The sequence below is a fragment of the Sprattus sprattus genome, assembly GCF_963457725.1.
Source record: "Sprattus sprattus genome assembly, chromosome: 17".
Lineage (NCBI taxonomy): Eukaryota > Metazoa > Chordata > Actinopteri > Clupeiformes > Clupeidae > Sprattus > Sprattus sprattus.
In genome coordinates this window covers 18,328,172-18,355,208 of record NC_137915.1, presented here as the reverse complement: position 1 = coordinate 18,355,208, position 27,037 = coordinate 18,328,172, and the positions used below count along the sequence as shown (strand labels likewise).

The following is a 27,037-nucleotide window of genomic DNA, read 5'->3' as shown; positions in this document are numbered from 1 at the left end:
TGTGAGACGCAGTTCCAGCATCCATCTTAAGCTGTGTTAAGCTTCCTTCATGGAGTTCAATTTTTTCAGCAGACGTAAACATTTCAAAGAACTCAAACAGACAGACATACAGTTCATACATACAAACATACTAGTGTTCTAATGGCTTCTGTTACACACATGCAGTTCATTAAAAACTATACAAAAAGTGGTGGTATTACATGGTACGTAAATGATGATAAAAAAGGTTGGATAAATTAGTGGTATAAATATCATATGTACATTTCTTTTTCGTTTTTTTGCTCTATACACTTGGGCCTCCGGAGTGAAAGAGTGGTAAACATGACTGGTGGCCGAGGCCTCTGCCTGGTAACAGAAATAGTGGAGTGGGCTATTGCACTCTGCCCTGTTTTGGCACTGAAAATAAAAGAAAGAAAGAAACTTCCCAATGGCCAGCATTGTAGTTTTTTTAGTTGGTCAAGTTCTGATACGACGTGTGTTGAAAATGCCACAATGCCCAAACCAGATTAGTCGTTTTTTTTCTGTTTTGTCTGGGGATCATAAGCTGCAAATTCCCCCTCCAACACTAAAAGGCTTGGACAAAAAACAAAAGAACAAAAAATTCCTTCAGGTGGAGTGAGCCCAGTGCCAGGTCCGAACCTCTACTGTTGTTCTCACAGGTCTTTGTAGTTTTTTTTTTAGACGTGGTTCAGACTGGACCAGTCAGCTAATCCAGAGCAACAATCCTCCTCAGACTCGCATCAAGTTCATTTCAAAGTATGACCAGTAGATGGCTCCACATGTAACACTTTTTTTTTGTCGTTTCTGCACGCCTGTGCAGGATGTGGTCCTCTGCTCAGGTTGTCCGTTGTTTTAAGACCCATTCGCACTGCGGGTTTGTTCTGTACACATTTAGCAGGGGGGTCTCGAGATCCAGGCAACGCTCCCCTGCGACAAACAAGATTCCCTTTTAGTCAGAGTCACTGTAAACAATGGTGGTGAAATAACAGGAACTCTGGGGGAGAGTTGTGAAACTTTGTGCGTGCGTGTGTTTGTGTGTGTGTGTGTGTGTGTGTAGCCTATGTGACCTTCACTGAGTAATCGGTGAGTGTGTGTGTGCATGCGTTCGTGCGTGTTTCTGTATCACATCATTCAGGGAACATACCTATGTTTCCTCCAACCTCAAACAGAAACTGTTTCTGTTTCCGACTGGTGCTAAGAGTCCCCCGCCTAAATTGGGAGAAAAATGAATTTCTTCAAACAAGAGAAACACACAGCACCTTTTACTGTAAAACCCCACACTGCATGAAAAAACAATAAACACTTTGATTATTAAAAAAAAAAAAAAACACACACTGCATTGCTATGGTGACAACATCGCCATGGTAGTCATTATCGCAGCAGTGCTTAACTGACCCGTTCTCGTAGTCAAAGCGCGCCATGACATCCCGTGCCTTCGTCTTGCTGTCCAGTTGTATCGCCATGGAAACCTTGGCGTGCTGTGGAGCATGGACTCTGATGACTCCGTCTCGGAAGTCAGTGAGCTGGGAACAGAAGCAATAGCCAGTCAGCACCAAACTACCTCCTTACAGCAGCAGTTATACTTATGTAGACCTATGGTCCATGTTATAACGCTTCTAATGTGAGATTATCTTTATGTAAGCATTAGTTTAACTTGGTCAAAATCCACTTTTTTTAAATAAAACAAAAGAAACAAAAACAAAACAAAATGGCTTTCAAAAGGCTTCAGTAATTTCACTTACGGGGAATCCAAAGTATCTTACATTTCAATTAGAACACAAAAATATCAGTACTTGAACAATCATGTTCATAAGTGGTCAGTGGTCCAACAGTACAACTTGCTCCACTCATGCTTACTGAATACAACCGTCACTGCATGCTAACCCCATGCGACTATTGTGCGGGTACACTGACTGACTGACTGACTGACTGACTGACTGGAGTAGAAACAGCTGGTTTGTGTCTGTTATGAACACTAGTAACCTCATTCCCTGAGATACATTCCTGACCACTACATGTATCTGCGCAGAGTAGAGCAGAGCAGAGAAGAGAAGAGCAGTGTAGAGTAGACTTGTCCAGACTAGACTACATCAGAGGAAAGGAAAGTATAGCAGTGTAGACGAGACAAGACTAGAGTAGAGTAATTGAATTTAATTGTATTTATAATAAAATTGTCTCAAGGCACTTTACAGAACCCCAGGGCCTGAACCCCCTAGTAGAGCAGTGTAGAGTAGAGTGCAGTAGAGCATTTTAGAGTAGAGCAGTGTCGAGTAGAGTAGAGTAGAGTAGAGTAGAGAAGAGTAGAGTAGAGTAGAGTAGGGTAGAGCAGTTTAGAGTGAGTAGAGTAAATCGGCTACCTTTACTTCCTATAGTGGACCACTAGTACCTGCTCAATATGAGCTGTGTGGGTGCGAAAACACGGCAGGTTAAACTGAGGGGGTGGGCGAGTGTACCATATGTGTGTGTGTACCGTATGTGTGTGTGTGTGTGTGTGTGTGTGTGTGTGTGTGTGTTTGGTGTGTGTGTGTGTTTGGATGGGTGTGTGTGTTTGGATGGGTGTGTGTGTGTGTGTGTGTCTCTGCCCCTACCTCGCTCCTCTCCTTCTCTCTCTCGGTGTGGCGCCTCCTCAGCAGCTTCCTCTTGCTCTTGTCAGAGCTGGGCGTCTTCTTCTGGGCCGTCGCCTCGCTCATCTTCCTCACGTGCGAGATCAGAAAGCAGGGGACCTGCGGGCACCACACACAGGGCCGTAAATCTCAACGCCACAGTTTACAGGGCAGCCTGCCAGACACACCGAGATTTAGGTCAATCTCCGCTCTGCCGGCTAGATCTTGGGATTGGGGCTTTTATTTTTTTGGGGGGGGGGGGCTTAATTTTTTTCTCCCCCAGTGCCTAAATTCATCCTTGCACCACAGGGGCCAGGGCTGAATCATTCATTTCACTCGACAGCTCGGTGAAGTAGTTCAGTCAGCTACACAGTGAATCAAATAACTGTTTTAGTTTCAAGGTCATAAAAACAGAGCACTCTCCGGTATTATTAACAAGTAGGTTTAATTAGACAGAGTGAATATTTGAACAATTTACCGTGATTACTATCCGTACTGCATTTATTACTGTGCTGTCGCTCATCAAGGGCTAGTGTTCATAAGTAAGTGTAGCGTGTCACTGAGTGGAAATCCCACATAAGAATCATGATTTCAAACTGTGCCACCTGAGCTATGATTATATTATTATGTGGATCATAACAAACCTATTTTTATGAAACCCCTTGACAACTTCAGCCCAGTCAACATAACCGAAGTGACTCATAGCTGACGTTTATTCGTCTAAGATTCTTTCATCTAAGATTACAGACCAGGGGAACTACAAACACACGCCGAAGGTAATGGTTATACGTGTCCAGAAGAAAGCAATAATAACAGTAAGCCAAGGCTTCATTTACTTCCACTCAAGGTAAATCAACATTTGAGCCAAACACGTGATTCCCAAGGTTGATAAATGACAGTAAATTCAAATGTTTTTTCAGCATGCAAGTGATGCATTATTTTTTTTAAATCCTTATGCCCCAAATGTTCAAGTTTTCTCCAACCTTTCCACTTTTCTTTGCACTCAGCTGCCACAGAGCAGAGCCTCTCTGAGCAGCCATGTGGCGCCTACTCCACCCACTCACCGTCCACAGCAGGTCTTGGTGGGTGATGAGCAGCCGCACCATGTGTGCCGCCCCCGCCGCCCCGACCATCTCCTCTTGCCGCGCGTTCTTCCCGCGCACCGTGAACAGGTTGGGCGCCACGATCATGGACACGTTCCACATGCTCATGCGGTTCTTCTCCTCGTTGGCCACCACCTTCCTCAGGAACTCCAGCAGGGCCTGTGAGGGAAGAGGTGCCAGAGACGCTGAGTCCTGAGCTACTCCTACTGACTATGTACTTATTTAATGGTTTACAGAAAAACACTTATCAATAAATCATTAAAAAAAAAAAAACAGAAGAAGTCAAAGTCTAGATACAGTAGTATGCTAAATAGCATCGCAATAAAAAAAAAATACATAGTTCTAGAGGGGAGTCTGGGACTCAAGTAAAAAGGAAAGACCTTGGACAGAGTGTATGGGCAGAGTAAATACTGAGAGTCATCCACCAGTGAAGAGGGGGAAAGAGGGGGAAAGGAGGGGACTTGAGCCTGGCCTGGTGTGTAATCCCACATGAGGGAAAATACAGCAAATTTCAGAATTTTGTACGGCTGCATCAAACATGCTGACTTCCAGGTATTAGTAATAGGATCATCCAGAAGCGTGAATGTCACCTGTTAAAACTATTCATAGACGTCACCAATCAGACCAGCTCATCTGGTTGTAGTACCAAGCAAAATATATATGCAAATTACGCCTTACAGACAAACTTCTGGAAGAATGCCACAAGCCAGCAGCCATCATTTCAGTAGACAGGCCAGAGCTGAACATCAGGGCCCTTAGAGCCACTGTGGCATTCATCTTTGCAAACAGGTAGCAATTGAAGACCATTAGAAGTAAGTGCATTATCATTACCCGGCAATTCAGATGCATTACAGAGCCAATACACAAAGACATATGTATTATGACATTAACATTCCCTATGTACTGCTCGACAGGAAGAGCGATTTTGTTTTGTAGGTCTACTTTTCTCATTTGTTTTAAAAGCATTTGAAATAGCTATAACACACTTCCTGAGCCCCTCCGGTCAGCTGGAATTAGAAGAGACAGGTCCTTAATTCGTTTCCATGGCCACAGAGTGAGATGAAAGCAGGTGTGCTCACCACATGAGAAGGATGCCTGACAGCAAAGAAACATAATGCTCTTCTACAGAAGTAAACTATACTTGTGCATGACGTGACATCAAACAGAAAGCTTCCGCCTACTTATATGACAGCTGATGGCATGAAAAAGGGGAAAAGGAAACAGTTAAAAATAAACCAGCTACTTACTGTTTCATATTACATAAGTCTCTTATTACCGATGAAAGCAAGGGATCAGGATAATAAGGACTCTGGTGTAGCTCAGCTCCTGACAGTCTGACATATATGCATGTTTCTCTATATGTCTGTCTGGAAGTGTTTTATTTAGGTAAACCTCGATGACATTTAAGTGGTTCTGTTGACTCTTTCTGTTGTCCTGGCTGTGCCTCAGACTAGTTCTTCAACTATATCTCTCAACACCCACCCAAGGCTAGGTGTAGCCAAAGCTTATCTAAACTTTCCACATAATGACTTTATTGCTGTGCACTTAAACCTGACAGACACAGTTTTAAGTGGGTCGGCGTGCATCCGTCCCCTCCTGACGCTTAAAGCAGTCTGAGGTATCAATTACCACGTCTGCTACTGACAAAGAGAAGAAGTGCGAAAGGTGTGGAGCTTCCGAGGACGAGAATTTGACAACACCTTCCTCAAAAGCCTGACAGACCATGAAAGCTCTCAAGTATACACTTATATAAGTAGATCTGAACAAGTGAAAAAACAAGTAGATATGTTCAGACCTTTGGAACAGCAAACTGTTTACTTGAGTTCTCAAGAGACAGACCCAATTCTGTTCCATTCAAACAATGGTGTTCTAGAACTGCACTTTGAAAAAATAAAACTTCTTTTAGACAAATTCCTATTCAGTAATGTGAATGGAAATATACTGATGATGGCATTGGTAAATTCATTTTAATAGAAATGTCCTAATGGTGGCAACAGTGGCCATGGATATTTTCAAAACAGTCTCACCTTGAGTGTGTCTCTGTTGGCCTCAGGAAGCAGCATGGTGAGCAGGTGTAGGGCCTGGATCTGATGTTTGGGAGAGGAGATATCTGAAGAGAAGAGGAGAAAACGATGCTCAATCTCACAGCCACACATGGTACACACACCACAAACCAAATCTTACAGCCACACATGGTACACACACCACAAACCAGTACATTTCTGGCTCTTATCACCCTGCATGTGCTTCTGTATCTGCTTCTGAGGAGTGTCTGATGCAAACGGCCAAAGGACCAAAATAGAGCAAAGAAAAGTTTGTTTAGGGAGGGTTCATCTAGAAACTACACAACTGGGCTGCGGTTTATGCAGCAAGTACTGATATGATATAAGTAACCCAGGCAAATAAGTTTAGATTAGCTCTCTCTTTCTACCACTCTCTCTCTCTCTCTGTATGTGTGTGTGTGTGTGCCGGTGTACACACAATCTAAGTCAAGCAGAATGTGGGCTGCTCCTGTGCTGTAATTGCATTTATTTATGTTATATATGTGTGTATGTTATATTTTGTGTGTATATGTGTGTGTGTGTGTGTGTGTGTGTGTGTGTGTGTGTGTGTGTGTGTGTGTATGTGTATTTGAGTGTGTTTATATGTGTGTGTGTGTGTGTGTGTGTATGTGTGTGTATGTGTGTTCGAGTGTGTGCATGTGTGGCAAGGATGGGCACAAGGCCAGGGTATGGGCTGGGGGCCAGGGTAGGGGGGTTGCATAAATACGAGTATCCCATAATTGCTCAATTTAAACCAAAATTAAATTATCCAAACCAAATTAAATCAAAAAACAATTAAAGCTCAAATTCAATCAAAACTATTTAAACCAGTTAATTCAGTCATGAGTCAAAAATCAATTAAGAAAAAATCAATAAAAAAAATCAAACCAAACCAAATTAAATCATCCAACCTTTTTTATATTTTTTGGCATGCATGCCTCCATAGATGGGGTGGCTCAGAGCTGTGAAAAAAAGAGGTCTGTGCCTCCTGTCATGTGACACTATAGTACTACTAGTATCCAAACTATAGTACTACTATAGTACTACACTATAGTACTACTAGTATCCAAACTTTGAATGAGATTGGATTGGATTTAGGGTTATTGACGTTGTATGAGGGCTCTGTATGAGTCTTTTGAAGTTGTGAAATGATTAACGATAAATGGCACAACCAATGGGACTCCCTGTGAATAGAGTTCTCGATCATGACTGTTTCCACAATCATTAGTTTAACTTTCTCTGTCCAGAAGTACTAATGACTGTGGAAACAGTCATTTACTACAGGTTAACAGACACAAGTATATCACTGTATGGAACCTTTCCATGTTGTCAGAGACTTATAATTACATTTATAAGGCAGTCATAGACAAAAACCTTTATTGAATCAGGTTAGAGCTTCAGCCTCTCAAAGTGTCTGTGCATGTCCCTGGTGTCACGTGTGTGTTGGGAGGTATGTAGGGTCTAACACTGACTCTGAGCAGCTGAGAAGGCAGGCAGATGCTGCAGTGTGAGCAGGGGCTGGGGCAGCTCTCGGATGAACATCTTCAGCAGACCAGCCGCGTCGTTGTGCCGCACCTGCTCCCAGTCAAAGCGGTCCTCGTAAAACTTCGACTCCAGCTCCTGGCGCAGTTGCTGCAACAGAACAACAGGAATTGATAAGCACTAATAACAATCAATGAATCATAATGTCATGCAATACAACGTCTCAGATTTAATCCTGTACATGTGCTTGTTGATCCGTCATAACCAGTTTGTCAACAGAAGACTCCATTGCTCATGATGTTGACGTGATACTGAATATGTATAGGACATGCCAGGAAAACTAAAAGCAGAATGTTCAGACATGTCCGTTATAGGTCTGCGGTTGCAGACTTCCTGTACTGTAACACCACTATCCATCTTCTCCGGAGAACCTCCTTACTGTTAACCATCTCCATGTGTCTTAATGCTGGATGACCGACACGGAATTCAATACCTATGAAGCTTTTTCGTTTAAGTGCTTCTTGAGTGGGAGGTCGAACCGCTGACCCGCGTGGCGCCACACAAATCAAAGCAGGCCACCGCCGCGAGGTCTGGCCTCGCCTTCATGTTAACTGGTCACAGGGAGGATAACCAGAGGTCCTCCAGCCTGTGAGCCACGGACGCTGATGCGGGTCTGAAGATCAGATAGGAGACGATAAGGGCTCTGATGGAGGCTCTCTCTGCAGAGGGAGATCCTAAATCAAGAGCCCCCACTCAGCTCAGCCGAACAGGTAGGACATTTACGGCAGACCCAGATTAATGTGTGACCTGTGACGGGAAGTTCTTCTCTAAATCATGTCTCGGCGCCATATTTGGCTTAGCAGCACAAGATGTAAACATTGTGCTTGAAATAAACATGGGTACCACAAAGAGACTGGTCACAGCCAAAGCAATGAAAAGGGACACAACTGGCAGATACTGGCCGGTATTTAGCATCTGTTATGAATGTGTCATCATATAACCACCTGTGTCAACTCATAACTCATACAGTCACACCCCGTGCCAAGCAAGTCCCGTGTGGGACTCATGTGGCTCAACATGTCAAGTTTGGGCAGATGGGGATGGTAAACATGTAAGTACCTGATATATAGTAACATGGATGTCTGCAAAATGTCAAGGTCCAGTTAATAATAGCCTGAGCAGGTTTTTAGTCAAGGCTACTGTTTTTAGAGGGGCAGGAATGCAGGGGTGTGAGAGGTGTGGTCTGTGATTTGTGGTTGAGTTAATCCTGCTGGGTATGCCAAGTACGTGATTTAGAGGCAAACCTGGGCAAGTTAACTCAGAGTAAGCCGTAAACCTCCTAAAAGAAGAGCCCTATGGCTTCATTCTCCAAAAAGAACAAAGCCATAGGGCTCTCCTTTTAGGAAGTTTAGCACTTTTACCACTCTTGAGTTTATTTCCACTGGTTTGTCACTAAACTAACTACTTGGAATACCCTTATGATCTTACCTTCACTCTAGAGGCTGATCCTGGGATCCGGAGAATCCCCTCTGTTTGCAGGCCTGTCTGCTCCAGTTTAGACAGCAGCTGCACACACACACACACACAGGCAAAGGACACAAACACACGCACGCACACAAACGCATAAAAGTTATGACAAGGGGGAAAAAAAATTCATTTCATTCATTTAACAACAGTCTTAGAAAGTATCTTACAAGACAAGAAACAGACAAAAATGCTCAGTCAAAAAATATATTTATAACACTAATCAACAGTGATTAAATTAAGACCTTTGAGGAAATTTGCCTCAAGTCAAATAAATGTGGTTAATTAGCTGAGAAAACATTGTGTATAAACAGTGTGGATTTTTTGTTGTTGCACACTGTTTTGTTTTGTTTTGTTTTGTTTCCGTCCCTCTTCAGGCAGCTCTTGTTTAGGTTGGAGATAACTCAGCTGGCCGGGGGGATCTTTTCAGCATTCCTGTCTATTTCGCAGCAGATAGATGCTCCTTAATCTGCTCCTCCAGATAACCCAATCAGACGCAGAGGCTCTTGCTTAAGCACCCCGGCCTACACAGAGCAGGAGACGGCTCCAAATCTCCTTCAACCTCTGAGCTCGCTGTCAAAGTCCTCCTTTTCCCGAGCTTCATTCAATCCTTTAAACACCGACAGCAGATTACAGATGCCCTCTCTGCTACTCAGGCACGCTGTTGTTGTTTTTGTCACTCAAGCTTGCGGATACAGTAGGCTTTCTGGTAAATGTTTGTTTACGGGGTGGTAGTAGGGCTTCAGGGTATAACTCTTCAGCATTTGCAGCAAGGGAAAGTGCTAGTAATTCAACTAATCTTTATTTAAAGAGGAGGAACACCAGCTTCAAGCTGTTTAAACTATGTTACTACTATACTACTATATAACCTTGCTTAAGCTTTGGGTCACTTCCTGGATACTTCCCTCCGTCTGGCTGACCCTGGCACACTTTAATTGAGACTCAGTAAACATGTGTGCAACTCTACTTCTCTTCATACACCCCAGCCACCCCATACCCCACCTCAGCCAGAATGCATGAGATACCACACACTGAAGCACGGGGGGAAAGCAGCAATCACAGTCACAGTCAGTCACACAACCCTGTCCATTTTTCAGAACTGAAGGCAGTCCAGGGCAACTCCCACACAGCACAAAATTGCTGAGACAGAGGCAAGAACAGAGAAGGGTTTCTGGGAGTGGTAGGGTAAGAACACTGAGAGGGCCACGCAGGTCAAAATAATAGCAGTTATCACATAGAGGGAGTAGCTGAGCATGGTGATGGAAAGGCCACAGAGCTGACCCTCAAAAATGCTGAGCAAGAGATTTTTTTTTCCAAAAGGGGGGAGGGGGGTCCTTAAATTATTCCATCAGGCATTTTCCAACTAAGACCATGTAAAAAAAGAGTAACACTGGAATGTGGAGCTGCAAATCACAGGTTGCTCAATTTACCTTTTTGAAAACCAGAGGAACTCGAGAGCCAGGGAGTTTTTTCTGGTCGTTCTCCAGCAGGGTCGTCAGGGGAACCCCAAATATGCCGCTCTCTGTGGAAATTAGTGGGGAAATATTTACAACAACTCTTCCCAATATTCACAGCAGAGCTAAATTTAGCATAGAAACCTGAGTGAGCTCCTACTGACCTCGTGTCTTGCTGCGCACCACACGGTTCCTCTTCATTTCGATGCCCATGCCATCGTAGAAGGTGGACAGCTCTATCAGAGCGAAGTTGCCAATCTTCTTCATGTCCTCAGACGACAAGTCGTACACCCTCGTGAGGCCCAGTTTGGGTTTGATGATCTGAAAGGTCTGAGAAAAACAACACGAGATTGTAGGCATGTTAGACTGTGGAAAAAACATTATAACACTCACATCTCTACGCCAAAACGTTATTTTAATAAGCATGTTAAAGGGAGTGATGGCTGACTACATTTGAATGGGAACTCACTGGCAGGTCTTTATCATCTTTTCTGAAGCTCTGGCAGTCTTGGCAGTCTTTGCCATTGCGGTTTCCCGTCACGGCGTCTGAGTAGGGCACCTCAAAGGACAAGATGTACTCCTCTGGGCCATACTCTGATACACAGGTCTCCTCTGCTGTCAAGAAGACCGGACATGTGGGGACTCCCGGAAGGACTCCTGGACGACAAATATAAGTGTACAATTAGCAGCCTTTAATGAACACTTATGTAATATCATATGCATCTTATGCGGACAATACCGAGGGCACTGTCATCCAGACAGTATTTGCCCTTGCTACATTTGGGCCAAGCTAAGTTATTAATAAAAGCTAGCTAAAGCCCAAATGACTGGTTTGTTGCTAACTTAATTGTTTTTCTTTCAGATGTTACATTTCACACTCTTACCCCTAGTAGGCGTCCGATGAGGCAGTTTGGGAGCGATCTGTCCGATGGGGGAGAGAGGTGGGGGAAGCGGGTCAACTGGCTGTAACACAGAAGCAGGTAATCTCACTTTACATATTAACTCTTCTCCTAAGCCAGATGAGACCTTTACTTAAAAAGCACACCTTGTGGAAAAGATAGATAAACAGATCTTTAACCAAACAGTTCAGAAAGATATGACAGATAGCATTTGACAAAAGTCAACAAATGTCCCTTTTTCACAATGGTGATTTGTTTGATTTCAGTTCTTTATTTTTTATTCATCTCTGGTTTGATCCCCTAGCCCTGAACCTAATCTTCACTGGAATCCAGTCTCGGGGCATTCTGAATAGGCCCGGCAACAAGCCCCATTGTTCAGTACAGCTGACTGTAGTGGAGGTCAGGCTCCACATTCACAACAACAAACCAAAGTTTTTTTCCCCACTCTGCACTTTCCAGGCACTGTGCCCATATATGGATATATACATACAGTATACTTACTGACATACTTACTGACAGAAGGTATTGGACAGGGGGGGTGTATGTGTTTGTGTGTGTGCATTGGGGGGTAGGGCTTGGTGGTGGTGAATAGAAGCATGGAGAGGTGAAAGACAAAGCCATATATCTGTGTTTATATAGCTTTTATTCAAAGTGCATGGTGCTGTCAGTCATCTGCCTTTTGCTGAAAGTGCTGGACCCGGGACCCTCTGCTCAGCGTAAACATCAGCCATGTGCTGCGGGCGGGGACGGGGACGGGGGTGGGGGGCTAAACAACCACTGTAAACACTCAGAGCTTTTAGGGTGACGCACTGCCCTCGCAAAATGACCATAAGCAATTTACCGTCCTGCCGCTTTTGACTTAATGAGTTCCGATCCAGCCTGCCTTTGGCGTGTGTCATCTTTCATTAGACTTCCAAGCTGTTGCCCACCAACCACTCAAATTCCATCGCAAACCTTAAAAGCAACCCCGCTCTTAACCATTCTATGCTCTTGCATACTAAACAACCACTGAACACTCTGCTGTGTAAATACTTAATTGAAAGACACAGTGCGCTGAGGGTCACAGGGATTGGATTGGTGTGTGTGTGTGTGTGTGTGTGTGTCTGTGTGTGTGTGCCAGAGCACGACGGCACACTCAGATGGCTCTTAGTCATAGCGGCATGCTGTGAAGCTGGGCTCTGACTCACTCAGAGAGGCTCCCGTCACGGCTCCCGCTGAGCCAGCCTGCCTAGAAAGCTCAGTCACAGACACGCTGCATACCATCCTTCACAGAGTCTTTGGGTAAAACAGCGCACAGGAGTGGCCAGCAGACAGACACTTGTTGGAGCCTTCAGTGTTTTCTCAGACATGGTGTGAACTTGAATATCATAAGATGAAGATCATAACGTCATAATGTCATAAACTATTTCTCCGAAACAACAGATGGCTGACACCGATGGACGTCGGGGACGGAATTACGCTGGAAACTGATCAACTGATCAACATGACTGTGTTAGCCTTATTCTCCAGTTGAGCTCACAGAAAGTATAACAGGACCCACTTCAAACATGGCAGAGCCACTCCAGTAGCAACTACTTCAATAAGGAGCTCATCGCACCACTCCAAATGCCAGTTCCATGCCACACACACACACTTGATCACTCATACCCCCTACCACACATTGGCTCATTCCGAACTCCGGTAGCTTGACTGTACGTGAGAGGCACTCATAACACAAGAGTCAGAAGTTTAATATTTACTGTCCTGTCCTTAAGGGACAGTTCACGATTGTCACAACAAGGCTGGTGAATCCTGTTTGCCCGGGCTCCTCATAGTGTAATTCCTAACAAGAATGTGAATCCTCGCCCCCGAGCACGCTATTCTGAGAGTTGTGGACTTGTTTTCATTTCATTCTCATAATCCAAATCCATTTACGCTGTCTGCTGGAGCCTCCACAGGATCAGGCAAGAAGCAAAACAAAGCTTGGGTTACCTGCTCTAAATCTGCCCCTGGGCTGCACCACCGCGTAATTCATGGTTATTAGATATAGGCAGCATGTGAGCGTGTGTGTGTGTGCATGTGTGTGTGTCCGATGTATGTGTGTGTGTGTGGCATGTATGTGCATGCGTGTGTGTGCGCGCATGTTTGTGTGTGTGTGTGCATGTGTGCATGTGCATGTGTGTTTTTGCGTTTGTGTGCGTCTGTGTGTGTATGCATTTGTGTGTGTGTGTGTGTATGCGTTTGTGTGTGTGTGTGTGTGTGTATGCGTTTGTGTGTGCTTGTGTGTGTGTCAGTTCCCTCAACAACATACAGTATACAGTGAGCTTGACACATTCCAACTAAAGTCAGCAGGACAAACCTATTTTAAAGGCCACCAGTGGCAGCTGGCACCACAGCTGAGAGGAGGTTAACATACACACCCACCCACACAGACAGACAAGGAGGACAAGGCCAAGTTTCTGCAAGTACCACAAAAAAAAAAAAACTTGTCTTCCAAGTCATGCCAATGGCATGAGCACCAAAATGAAAGACGACACTTGAGTACCTGAAGTACATCCGTCACTGACTGAAACAGTGAAAAGGAATGCGCTGAGAATAAAAATGGCTGCCTATCATTACTCTCAAGGGATAGTCCCCACAGCTGAACTATCTAAACTGGTCATGCTGCTCCCCTACGGCTGTCTACCTAGTGTATCTTCATTGCAACAGATATGTCGAGATGTGATGATGCAGCAGCGTCAAACATTCCAAAGGTTAACAAATGGGCCGTTAGCCGCAGTGTGTGATGGGTTTGATACCGGGTATGTCATTCAGCAGCCTTTAGTATGTATTCAAGGGCACGTCTTTTCTGGACATTTCCACGCTGTACTCTGACAGGTCATGATGACTGGTGCTGAGGTTGTGGCTCACCGAACTGTCTGGTGTGGAGAACACGTCCCGCACGTGGCGCATGGGCTGCTTGTTTCTCTTGCGCATCGTCTGCGTGTAGTTGTCCAGGCGCTTCTTCACCATGGCTGCCTGGGAGCGCGTAAGGGTGGAGAGCAGGGCTTCGGCAGGCCCCTCCCCTAGTGTGCCAGACACAAGTGTTGATAGGCCAGCCTCGTGAAGCCACGCCTCCTCGAGCTCCGCCTCTGGAATGACATTGGGGACATCACCAAGGTCAAAGGTAAGCTGATATGCAGATTGATCAGATTCACTTTTCACATGACTGGAAGCATAACCTTGGTCTCATAAATCGTTGTTCAGACGTTTTGGGGTCTGTATTTGGGTCTCTCTAAAATAAAAACCTGCTGTGCAAACCTGAGAAGAAAAATGGGTAATTCTTCAAAAGTTCTAACCTTTTTTCCAAACAATCCATCTCCCAGGCTGTTCCAGATGCCCCAGTTCCAAAAATAAAGCCTTATTTTATCTCTGGGGTTCAGACAACCCCCTTGTCCACTAAATCAAAGATTCCAGTCACTCTCCACAGTCTCCAAAAAGAGGTTCTACATGGGGTCTTAAACAAGCTAAAGTTTCAGCATTTTCTCACAAAGGTTTTTTAGCCTGTGTAAACTATTTGTTAAAGGGTTCCAAAACACTGAAAATGGCTCTTCACAGCTAAAAAACACAAACATCTCAATCCAATAGCCAACATTTTCTCCAGAGTTCTGAAGTAAAAGAGTTAAGAACAAAACCGAAATAAAAACAAAGAGCTTCCATTAGGGGTTGTGGATGTAACTGTCTGCGGTAAACGGAGTCCATCTTCTGTCACTTACCGTCAATGCTCCCTCTCTCCATCACCTCCTCTCCGATGCCCTGGCAGTCCTCCTGGATGTTCTTCATCTCACTCCAGTAGTCCTCCATGGAGAACTGCGAGTCTCGGGACGGGGACCGATCTGGTGGGGTGGGAGGCATTGCCCCCAGTGAGCTCATCCTGCCTATCCCCTGGAACTGAACTTTCCTATGAGAGGGAGGAGAGAAGGAGTGAGTGAGCGAGTGAGCGAATGACTAAGTGAGAGAGATACAGAGTCTCGACGAGGGAGAGAGTAAGTGTGAGAAGAAAAGAAAGTAGGTGAGGGGAGATTAGGAAGGGAGAGAGAGAGAGAGAGAAAAAGGGAGGAGAGAGAGCATATTTCGAATGTTTTCCTAAGAACTAATAAAGCTAATTAGAATCTAACAAACCATCTTGTCGTAAAATGAATAGGTCGCGTAACATTAATACAGAATTGTATGTCACAAACATTTCAAACATTAAAACACTTTCAAAAGGCAAATAGCAACTGGCAAAACAGGTCTGAAGGGACTATTGTTACCTTTTTTACCATTCACACTTTACAACCTCTGACAACCTATACATCATGTAAACCACCAGCACAGCCAGGCAAATAAAGAGACTCATTTTAATAACACTTCCCGGATCTCATGTTTAGGTCTAACTTTCCCATTCTACAAAATCATCTTTGCTAACAACCACCAACCACCAACCACACACACTACAACAGACCAGACCAGACCATCCAAACTATACTGCTGGTCCATCTTTTCCCTTTTATCAGAGTGCCACTGCCAGAAGCGGCCTGGCTCCAATTATAGCCCTCTAATTACAAGGAAGCCCTGGTGACATCACAGGCCCCTTTCATTTCTGGGCAGATTTATGGGCAGCCGGAGCAGTGTCACCTTCATGTGGTCTGTTTATCACACAGCGATGAGGCACAACTGGGCTAGCGTTAGCTGGGCCACTAATACATCCAGGAGGATTGGTTGGATTATATGACAAGGAGGAAGGGTATAGTATGAGGAAGAGGAGGAGGAGGGGAAGACAGAACACTGTTGGGCCCTCTCTTATCTCCTTGCAGGCAGCTGGCAGGATGACTGGAGCGAAAAGAGGGTGACAGGGAGGTTAAGAGGGTTTTCCCTGTTTTGTAAAGTGATCTAGCGCACAGCTGCTGTGACTAGCTCTGCTGATCAAGTGTTTAGGCTTACTAACACCTATAGAGGAGGCGGTTGGCGGTGGGATGGGGTAGCCACTGCTCAGGCTATATAGCACTGTTCTTATTTGATTCAACAACATACAACTCAATTCTGATCCTATATTCAAATATTGATAAGGACAGACTAGCAGATGGCGAGCAGCTAGTGTTACTCTGTCTCAGCGCCAGGAAGCAAGAACACGGACCTCACTTAAGGGATGTTATTGATTAGAGCAATGCATTGTGGGAGGGAGGATTGTGTTAAGAGAGGAACTTTGTTTTAATGGCCTCCATTCCCTCAGGGATTCACAAAGCCTCTGCCAGCTAGCACTCTGGGCTCAGAAGGCTAAGTGTAGCAGACAATATATTTCCTCAATAGCCAAGTCCTTCTGAGATATTTTCTCATGAAATCAAGCTTTCCTTAAAATATGAGAGACAGTTCAAACTGAAACTGTTGCTAGATCCTGATAGTAATCAAACAGTGCACTCCTCCATGGAACTACCTGGAGAAGCAGGTGAGGTATCGTTTCTTGTGTGTTTGTGAAGGAAGATTCCAATTGCACGTGCTGTCATATTTCCCCCACTAACCAAACAGTTACAGGTCAACTGTGTGCGGTGACAGGGGAACAGCCAACAGCACAGATCCACTCCCCTTTCAGAGCAGACTGCTGCTGCGACGCCCACATACCGTATCTTATCTTAGAAAGCCAGGATGAGCAAAACCAGTTCTGTGTGATGACCTCACTTCCTGTTTCTAATGCCCATGGTCCCATACACTCTCTCAATGGGCAACCGAGCTTAATCTAATCTGCATCAACTGTGTCATCTGGCCCCTATACGCACCATAATGAAACAGATCATCAAAGACACTCCAGAAAGACCATGTAAATCTTACAGTCAAACATGCAAAGATACCTACATACACAAACACCTTCATTCATTTTTGGTAGCTACACAAAATTCAGAATCCAGCCAATAAGAGGGCAACATTTGCCAGCTAAATGATGAGCAATAACACTTACCCTATAAATATGCCATGAGATACTAGTCTCACTTTCAAATTTACACAAATGTAACCAGAACAGAACAGACAGAAACCAAATAAACGTATTCGTCACTGAAAAGGGAAGGACATCGTCACATTAATTCCTTTTATTTTAATCAGACTGCATTGTTTGCATTGCAGAAAGTTACCTCATGGACACGTGTTGCAATACCTCATGGAGAGGGAAACATAAGTGCAGTAAACCTATGAGCCATAACTGATAAGCATAGGTGTGAGTGAATTCACTGGGCACCAAGTAGCCCTTACTAGGAAGTAGAACAAGCTTATCAACTGCAAGCAGAAACCTATGAAGGTATGTGACACATTTTTGAGTTCTCTCATTTGGCAGGCTAGGTTACAGTGACAAATGTCCTTTTGAGAGAAAACTCGATACCACTTAGATAACACAGAAAAAATATAAAACCTGAAGAGAGAGGAATGAGTGAAAAGAAAGAAAGGGAAAGAGAATGAAACAACGTGAAATAAAGAAAGAAAGAAAGAAAGAAAGAAGGGGAGAAAAAAAGAAACAAAGAATGACCACATTCTGGTGCTATGCACTTGCTTCCAAGCCAACTTCCTGTGAGTCATCGTAAGTATTAAAGAACAGAAAATATACAGATCACTGGGCCAGGGGACCAAATGCCTTCATCAGCATGAATAGCTCTAGATCACTGCATCCATGCACACAAATGCCTTTAAACTGACTTTTGCATTGATTCATGTTTTGAGTAGAGACCCAACAACTATGAATAGAAAGACCTCCCAATGCACACATCAACACACCACTCATACCAAAAAGCAACATCGAGAGCATGTCCAGAGAGCATTGAGTTGACATCATTCCAGCCTTTCTCCGTCAGTCTGCAAGTGTAACTGATCTCACTCTAATCCTCTCTGCTCTTCTTCAGCAAAATCTATAGCATGGCACGCTACACACACTCTCACCCGTTTGTGGCAAGATGAAGATGAAAGCCCAGATTACCTTTTAGTGCCTCATTCAGCGGAGAAGAAGTGAAGAGAAGCCAGCGTCTGTGCAGATCTCTGAGAGGTGCCCAGAGTATGCCCAACAGAGTCACAGAGAGAGAGAGAGAGTGAGAGAGAGTTAGAGAAAGAGAGAGAGAGAGAGAGAGAGATAGACTGACTGGCCCCCAAATCTCAGGATATCCTCTCGCCAGCTCAGGAGCCGTGTGTGGAAACCCAGACTCATCTCTCCTCCCACATACCTCTGCCACACATCCCTCGCTGCAGGAGGCAACACACAGCTCTCTCTCTCACTCCCTCACTCCCTTACACACCCACACACACACACACAGCAAATGTCCAGATCTTACTCTCCTCCCTCTCCCTCCCTCCCTCTCTCTTTCTCTCTCTCTGTACTCCTCCCTTTCTCCCTCCCTTCATCTGTTCTTCCTATCCCACCCCATCCCTCTGTCTCAACCTCACACTCCGTTTTTCATTTTCTACTCTTTCCCTCTCACTCTCTCCTCATCCTTCCTTTCCAATATTTTTGTTCTTCGTTCTTTTTTTTTGCTCTCACTATTCCGGTCTTCAATCCCCAAGTCCTTCATTTAACAATCACTGTCTCTACTGTTATTCCTGTCTCTCTCTCTCCCCCCCTTTCCCTTCCTCTTTCTCTCTTTGTCTCTTTCTCACTCTCTCTCTCTCTGGACCCCTCTTGAGCTCTGCGGGGAGGGAGGGTGCCGTGGAGAGATCGCTCCAAAAAAGGAGACTAATTTGGGAAAACTCAAACCAGATGTTTCTTAATCACCAAAAACATTCACCTAACCACTTCTTGTTTTGTTTTGTTTATGATTCAAACAATCACCTCATCTAACCTCACATCAAAAACATGTGAAAATAAAGTGTAGTTTAGCCACAACACTATTGTATTCTAAGCATTAGTATTCATTCCGATAATACTAAACTTTTACCCCTGGTCTTTCTCTTTGACCATTCCTCATTTGGGGAAGGATTTGGACTGAATATATATTACAGATCTAACAACATATACCTCAGTCCTCTTTACAAAAAAAAATCCTGTCACTTCTTGGCAGCACAGTGATTTATTCTTTAAAAAAAAAAGTGTACACAGCGCAACAGGGTTTGCCTAAAATTGAAAACAGACTTTCTTTTGGCATGTGTGTGATGGATTTGGCTTCAGATCTCAACACATAATAAGCCAGAAGATGGAAATCAGCATGTAGCGAAACAAAGGAAAAGGGGAACGCATGAGACAAGTGACTAGTGATGTTTCTCCTCCTCAGGCTGAAAGTGATGTTTGAGGGTCTTGGCAAAAACCGCAAGCCCAGGCCCTCGAAACAACTTATGTAGGTCAGCAGTGATGGCGGCTAAACTGGAAACATGTGCGTACGGCGAGGGCTCCTGCGAAGCCGCTGTAATATGAGGAGAATCTGGAGGGACCCTTGAATCATGACCTAATTCCTTCAAGAATGTAAACACTCAAGAGCCATGGTACCACAGTGATGCCCAAAAAGATTTGCCAGTTTTTCGAGCGTGCATCGTTTAACGACCACCTTTGACGTGTCTGATACTAAAACAACAGAGGTGCCCTTCAAAAACGTGCCATGGCAGTGATGCCAGCCGGCCACTCTTAGTCAATTGACTAAAACATTTTCCATTTTTGATATTGATTAAAATGGGCATGTGCATGAGCGCTTTGTGCCAGACTGCTGACCGTAGCTCATCCTGTAAAATGTTGACTCAGATGTTTTGCCCAAGTTTTTTTTGTGCTGCTCACACCAAAAATCTGCCCTTGGGACTTGAGATAGGCAGAAAGTGTGCCAGAAAGCATCTTGCACCCAACTATTCGGTGAAACTAGAAGAAGCAAGACATCTGGCTTTCTGGTCTGTAAAATACAGCATTCCCAGAGACAGGATACAACAGAACAGTGTAACAGTGTGACTCGATCCATATGCAGACACACTAAACGTGGCACATACAGTCTAAATCCTTTTTATTTAATGATACATAAATATTAGGTCCCATCAAGTGTTCGAGCGCAATCTAGATAGTGGCTCCTTCAGTGCATATGCTGTGGCTTCTGTGACTCATTACACTTCCCACCTGCCTCCCTTCACAGACACAAACAAAAGGCCCTTGTTGTGTGAAGGGGGACCACTTGCCCCACGATCATGTCCTGGTCACAGGTCCCACGCATGCCTTCTATTTTAAGCCTGTGGGCAGGCCTGAGGCCTCCCACGCATCTGTGGCGTCCATTATTGCTGAGGAAGGGAGCCGAGTCAGCAGTGTGCGGTTCGCTCCCCAGGCCCGGACACTCTCCCGTTAAAAGCTGCCCGCGCATTAACAACAGGACATCCTCCCAGAGAGATCAATACAAATACAGAACGGGAGAGTGTGAGCTGGGTATAGGACATTAATTGAGCTGATTAAGACGCGAGTGCGTATGCTGAAGCAGAGGAATGGGAGCTGGGGGATTGAAGAGGACAGTCTGAAAATAAAATAGCTTGACACCGATGACGATACATGGCAGAGCGAACGCCATGGCTTTAACCATGACAAATGCTGTGCATGGCATGACAAAGAGTCTGTTGTCCATTTGTCAGCCAGGGGTGAGCAACTTCATCTATGTCGCGGGCAAGTATTTTGAACTGCGCCCAACTCACGTGCGGTGAAGTCACCGCCTGCCCTGACACTGGCCTCTTTGTCAATTGGCTTGTTATTGTCAGTGGCCAGCATCACAGGCCTGTCATTTCAGATGCATGCCGTAATGGCGACCAGCCCCTGCCGGTGCATCGCAAGAGGCACTCTTTCTCCCGAGACAGAGAGCACTCACGCACTCATTAATGCGCAGTTCAAGCTCATTGTGAGAAAATGAGCGAGCCTTGATAAAAGGCCGCTTCAGATACTTCCTGTTTTGGCTAAAGTGATAGTGGGTGCCTGGCGTGTGTCAAATAAAGGCTTTGTGATTTATGGCTTGGGTCACGCGATGATGCGTTATCAATAGGAGAAAATGGGAGATGGATGCCTAGGATGCGCATCAGCAACAAGTAGTTATTGGATAATGAATAAGATATACATGTTTTTCATGGGGATTGATGAACTAAGGGGGCGAGCACTTCTTTGGAAAAGCACTTAGCCGTGCCGCCCTTATGGAGGCCTATCAGAGACTCGCAAAGATAACACGGACAGGAAAGCAATCCCCACTGGACACAAAACACGCACTTTCACACACACACATATTCTGGCCAACATTTGAGCTGGAAAACAGCCTCCCCTCATTCAACAACAACATATTCTTCAACAGAATTAAAGAATACAAGAAACTCCAATCATCTTCCATTTGATGAGACCTCACTGGCCCTTTAAAATAGACACTGCCCACAAAGGCCAGGCAAACTGTTAGCTAACTTGATAAAAATATATATTACAATTTCCCCTGTGTGCCCTACAGCACTATCACTGAAGGATTAAAACCTCAGATATTCACCTAATTTCATCAGACTCTGGCCAGGTTTGTTGATTAGCATGTAGAGAACATCAGAGAACGTCAATTTTGGTTAGGTAGTTCTATTTGCAGGCACTAATAAACGTTTACAGACACTTCTGTATGCCATCTTCCACAACAGAAAGATACTTTTAGCTTCCACAGCCATTCTTGAACAGACCTTTTCAAAGATAATCAATCTCTTTGGGCTTGGTATGCAAGTCTTATCATGACAACTAGAGCCAAAATAACCAAACTTCTCTTCCACTCCCACTTGCCTCTCGTTAACCCCTTCACACATTCCCTTTTTACATTTCTAATTAAACTCTGATCCAGCTAATGTGTCCAGTGCAATAGTGTATTTAAAATATATATATATATATATACACTGAGGACAATCTATAGAAACATCTACCTGACTCTCATTTAGAAAACAGCTATACCTCATGACGACCACTCAAAAACCTTGACAGATGCATGGATGCCAAGTCCCGATAAACACGCTGGTCTAGGCTTTTTTCTGTTTTGTTGCAGATGTAAAACAAGGATGTCCACACTCTCACTCACTCCTAATCATTTCCCATTCAAATTTAAACTTGTCGCAAACAACTTTTAGGCACTCTCTAAGAAGCATTCTCCTGTCAAACATAAAACACAGTCAGTCATTCACAAACTTCACGGGAAGCTTGTTCTTCTTTTAGTTATTTAAAGTGTAGCTAATTATTGCTTTGAAGTCCACAAAGACATGCAAAAAATAGGAAGTGGCACACACTCTAAGGCACGTTTACACACTCACACAGCAGTCAAGTGCATGATCACGACCAGGTGATAGGCTGCATACCAGTTCTGTTGATGTGTAACTCAGCATTGTGAAGTAAATGGTACCGCAACTCCGAAAAGTATTGAAAAAAAAAAGAATTCTTACTATATTAGACGCAAGCAATCTGTACAGCAAACCAAGACTCCATACCTGCAGTTGTCAATGTTCCCAATGTTCATTCAAATAAGGCTGTAAACTTCAGCTGATCCACCAATACAAACAACGGCACCACAGGTAAAGTAAGTCACAGGTGACTGCAAGTGTTTACCTTATCTAGAGTGGCACTTCAACACACAGTAGTCGTAGTCTACAATAGGCTACTCTGACCGCTCTCTTTATTTAGCAGATAGCAAACAGACAAAGAATAGCACGATAGTTTAATTACCTGTGTGTGTCTTTCTCTTCAAACATCAAGTAAATATGGTCCCACAGTTCTACTCTTTCTGCAACCAGTTTCACTATGACCGACCAGAGTCAGAGTGTCTCCACTAGACCTTCATCTACTGTGAAGTTAAGCCAAACGGAATGCAGAAAGGTTGCATAGCTGGAAACCTACAGTAACATATTTCTTTATTCATGCTCTTCCAGTGAAGTCATCAACATCCGTCTGCCTGCACCGCAACAATATTTTCTTTTGGGCCAGAAGTATTTGCATCCTCATTATGATACCACGTTTGTTATTTGTCCGTTTTTTTCATACATGAAACCTGAGTCATACAGTCAGGTGATTAATGAAGCGTCATCATCGATGGAAACTGAACACACTGTACTCTGGTAGCGATTCAGATTTTTATAGCGTGTTATTATCCTAGTTTTCTGCAAATCTCAAGTCTTCCAGATTACTGGTACTGGGGACTCGAGAGCCTCTAAATCTCCTGTGCAGACTGTGTCATCTTAGCTTGACTCTTTACGTGACATATGCGAGATGTCACTTTAGAACCTCTTAAGCAATCCACCCATGGCCCTGGCCCTTGCAGTCACCTTTATTGCTTTTATGAACCCTAGAGGCAATGGAGTTTACTCTTAAGGAAATAATGTGTCCGGCTCTCTCATAGGGACATTCACCTGACTGTTATAATTTAGCTGCCTATCAGGAGACTTAGTCACAGTAAATATGTCACACTCCGATGTGTGACACACTAGAGCTCAACAAGGACACACCTGTGTTATTGATGGTTGTCTGAATGAAGTGACAGAAAATAGAACTGACAGTCTGCATTACTTCAGCTTCCTCACATTTTATTGTTATACAAATCCCCTCTTGCATGTGGAAGTATAACAAACAATTATACGTAAGCCTACTGACAAGCAGAAAGACTGTCAAGCAATAATACATTGATGGATTATAAATAAGAAAACATTCAGCTTTGTTGGTAATCAGAATGAAATATGAAATATAAATACAGTGTTTATGAGTGACGGGTGTGACATAAAGCTCTCGGTTTTCCAGTTTCTGCAAACAAGCAGCATATATAAAAGCTCTTCCACTGCTTGTGTCTATTGTAGATGTGCTTTGTGCCGAAGTATCCAGAAGTCATTGATAGTGCTAATGAGCACACAGCCAGTCAAAAGCGAGTGGATCGCTGTCCTTCGTTCGTGACAAAAGCTGCATTCAGTGGCGGACACCAGAGCACCTGGGCTGGCTTTTGTGCGCGAGACAAAACTCAATAGAGGGGGGCATCGGGGGGGAGGGAGTTTAGAAAGTAATCCTGCCCCGTCCCCAAAATGGTCTGACCCACGTGCCACCTCTGAATCCGAAGGCTAACGCCCGCATACACACACACACACACACACACACACACACACACACACACACACACACACACACAGGCCTAACCTCTGTCCGGGTAGCAGTGATGTCAACTGAGAAAGTGGCCAATGCTGACTTACACGCCGGCTCATGTCTCTCTCCGGTGCGTCCAATCCGAGTTTATCTCAGATCTGCAGCGCTTTTCCCTTCGCTACAGCAGGCCAGCCTCGGCACAAGTCTGCCAAAACCACCAAGCATTCTCAAGTCACGTGTCAAATGACTGCTTTTCTCAGAAGTTCTTTAATTGAGCTTGAAAATAATAATTTCTCTTCATGATTAAAGTCTGACTCCAGAATTTGGAGACACAAACTTTTGTATAAATATGCAAAAGGAATCGAAAGGTTCAAAGGAAGTACAATAGCTTTGTAGGCAACACAATATTTGGAAAGTCTATCTACAGAGACTTTACAGATGGTTTGTTGAAATTCAAGTTCAGTCTTTCTAATTGTTCACTGAACATCACTTGAACCAAATATAACCCTTAACACTAACCTTAACCATACGTTTGTTTGTTTGTTAATAAACTGAGCATCTGTAGACAGTCTACAGGGGCCATCCAAATGAAGTGTGACTGTTTTGTAGGGGTGAGGTTGTTATTTACATTACATCGATCGGAATGAGAAAAGGTCCAGCTCTTTCATGGTTAATCTCCTTCGACCTTGAGCCAACAGTCAAAACATATCTCACTTGAGGAGAACATAACCCATCCATCTCTCAAAGTTTTAAGTATTTTGTCTGCGCTATCACCATATGATGTACTAATCTCTTAGTCAAATTCACCAGATGTGCCCATCTCCCAATGAAAAAACACATTCTGTCTATGGGATGTCTTTTTCAGGCTGTAGGATAAATCAAATCAAGACGAAGGAGCTCAGTGGACAGATGTCTGGGGCACTTGGGGGAGGCTTAAAATATCCCAAGGGTAAGCTGTCTCTCTGTCTCACACATAATGTAAATATTTTAAGACTCAATGACTGCCGTCGTGCCAACTCTTTGGTGCGCTTCGTTGGGTTCAGCTGGTTCCCCTGTCACTCGTTGACCCTGCTCTGTTCTGGGCTTTCCATCCTGATGAGGCGAGAGAGAACCACAGGCAAATTTTGGGGGATTGGTGGTGGTGGTGGTGGTGGTGGTGGTGGTGGTGGTGGTGGGGGTCACGGGAAGGGGAGAGGGTGTGGGGGTAGGTGTCCTAAGCCCAGCACTGATGCATGCTGGGAGACCAGATGTTGTCAAATCATTCAGGTGGCTGCCGCTGCAACCAGATCCATCCATCATTATCTGGAGGGGAAGTAGGTTAGATCCGCCACGGGTGAGCGTGACCAACGAGATCTGCGTGTGAGAGGAGGAACTCGAGGAGGAACTGCGGCTGTCTGGAAACATGAATTTGTGGAGGCTTCTCCGGGCATGTTTCAATCACAATTTACCATTATGTGCACAATTCAAAGCACCAGCACCGAACAGCATTCTGCCTATAAACATTCCACAGTGCAAATGGGGGAGTTGCCTGCCAGAGATTGTAAAACAATGTGAACCCCATTTAGGTGAAGTCAGTGTTAACAGCAGCCAGTCCGGCCCCAATCAACGTGTTCAGAAAACAGACCTGTGAAACTATTTGGAATTTACTATGTGGTCAGAATAATTTCACATTTTATAACCTAGGCCATATTTGATTTTCTATAGAGAGTCATTATATAAATAATGATACCATTTGTAATGGACATTTGCAGTTGTCACTGAATCTGTATAAGCCAAGACTATCAACAGCTGTTCATACCCCTTACTCTCCGGGGTGCCATAAAAGATTACATTTTGCCCCTTACAGGCAAGACTGCCTAGCCTCATACATAGTGACCAGACTTTCTCTATTTCAAATGTCCAGTGTTAGATTTAACATTTAATAAGATCTTTGTGAGGAATTCCTTTAGACACAGAGTTGCTTGTTCAGTTTCAACAATATTATTCTTTGCTTGTATCTCACAATATAAATGCACAGAATTGTGAACTAAATATGTATTATTCTACTGTATTATATAATACTATCAGTAAATATATCGCATCCAGATAAGCGCCCATAGAACCTAACAGTGAAACAATACAGGACAATACAGGTTGACAAAGTTTCGCACGCTGCAATACATTTGCTTTGGAAATCATTTTCTAGTATTGTGGGTATTGTGTGATATTTAATGGGTGGTGGCAAAGCACAAACCCAACGACGCAACACTATTCAGAAACTCTGGATGACCCACGTGAGCTGCAAAGTTTCAGAAACAAATTTACCTGCTGAAAAAAGCATGTCTTGGAGAGAGAGGGGCTGCATAGTTCTCGTCCACCAAATGTATCCTTGACGGCGTGAAAGAGTGGTAAGCTGTCAAAATAACGCTGCTGGAGTCTTTCATATCCATTGTTGCAGCAGAAAATAGAACGAAGAAGTCTGGCTACTGTGTAGCGGTGAGTCTTGTTTCTTCACATGGGCACGCACACGCCGGACCCTCCTGACAGAGAGTAAATAAAGCGGTCTATTGCCTATCGAGCGCCTGCTCGTATTGTTTGTAGACGCCACGAGGAGGACGCTAGATGATACTGCAGCACGCGGCCAATCAGAGTTTAGGCTTATTTTCACACACACATTTAAATGCCACCAGAAAGTCATTTGGTTTTCATTCAGTTTGACAGTGGAAATTTAAAGTTTTACTTTCATTAGTCTGTGTTTAATTTGCACCTCTGGACGTCTGTCCCCATGTTTTGAAAAAATAAATCTCATCGTTATGAACAATAAACGGCTACATTTCTTCGTTTTTCCACAGCACTTTTGCCCTCTGTCAGTTTAACGTATACGTTTGAGGGAAAACTCCTTCAATAAC

At 44.1% G+C, this 27,037-nt stretch overlaps 1 protein-coding gene across 1 annotated transcript; it reads right to left on the bottom strand.

Moving 5' to 3' along the window:
- Positions 1–835: 835 nt before the first annotated feature.
- Positions 836–26,578, bottom strand: arhgap28 (Rho GTPase activating protein 28; the record flags this gene model as incomplete). Its single annotated transcript, XM_080855585.1, has 15 exons — positions 836–927; positions 1,145–1,209; positions 1,396–1,523; positions 2,589–2,723; positions 3,668–3,865; positions 5,734–5,816; positions 7,221–7,380; positions 8,719–8,796; positions 10,185–10,276; positions 10,373–10,538; positions 10,678–10,865; positions 11,093–11,171; positions 13,997–14,217; positions 14,842–15,026; positions 26,454–26,578. The coding sequence occupies 15 exons, from the start codon at positions 26,576–26,578 to the stop codon at positions 836–838; spliced, it is 1,995 nt and encodes a 664-aa protein (XP_080711711.1).
- Positions 26,579–27,037: the final 459 nt, after the last annotated feature.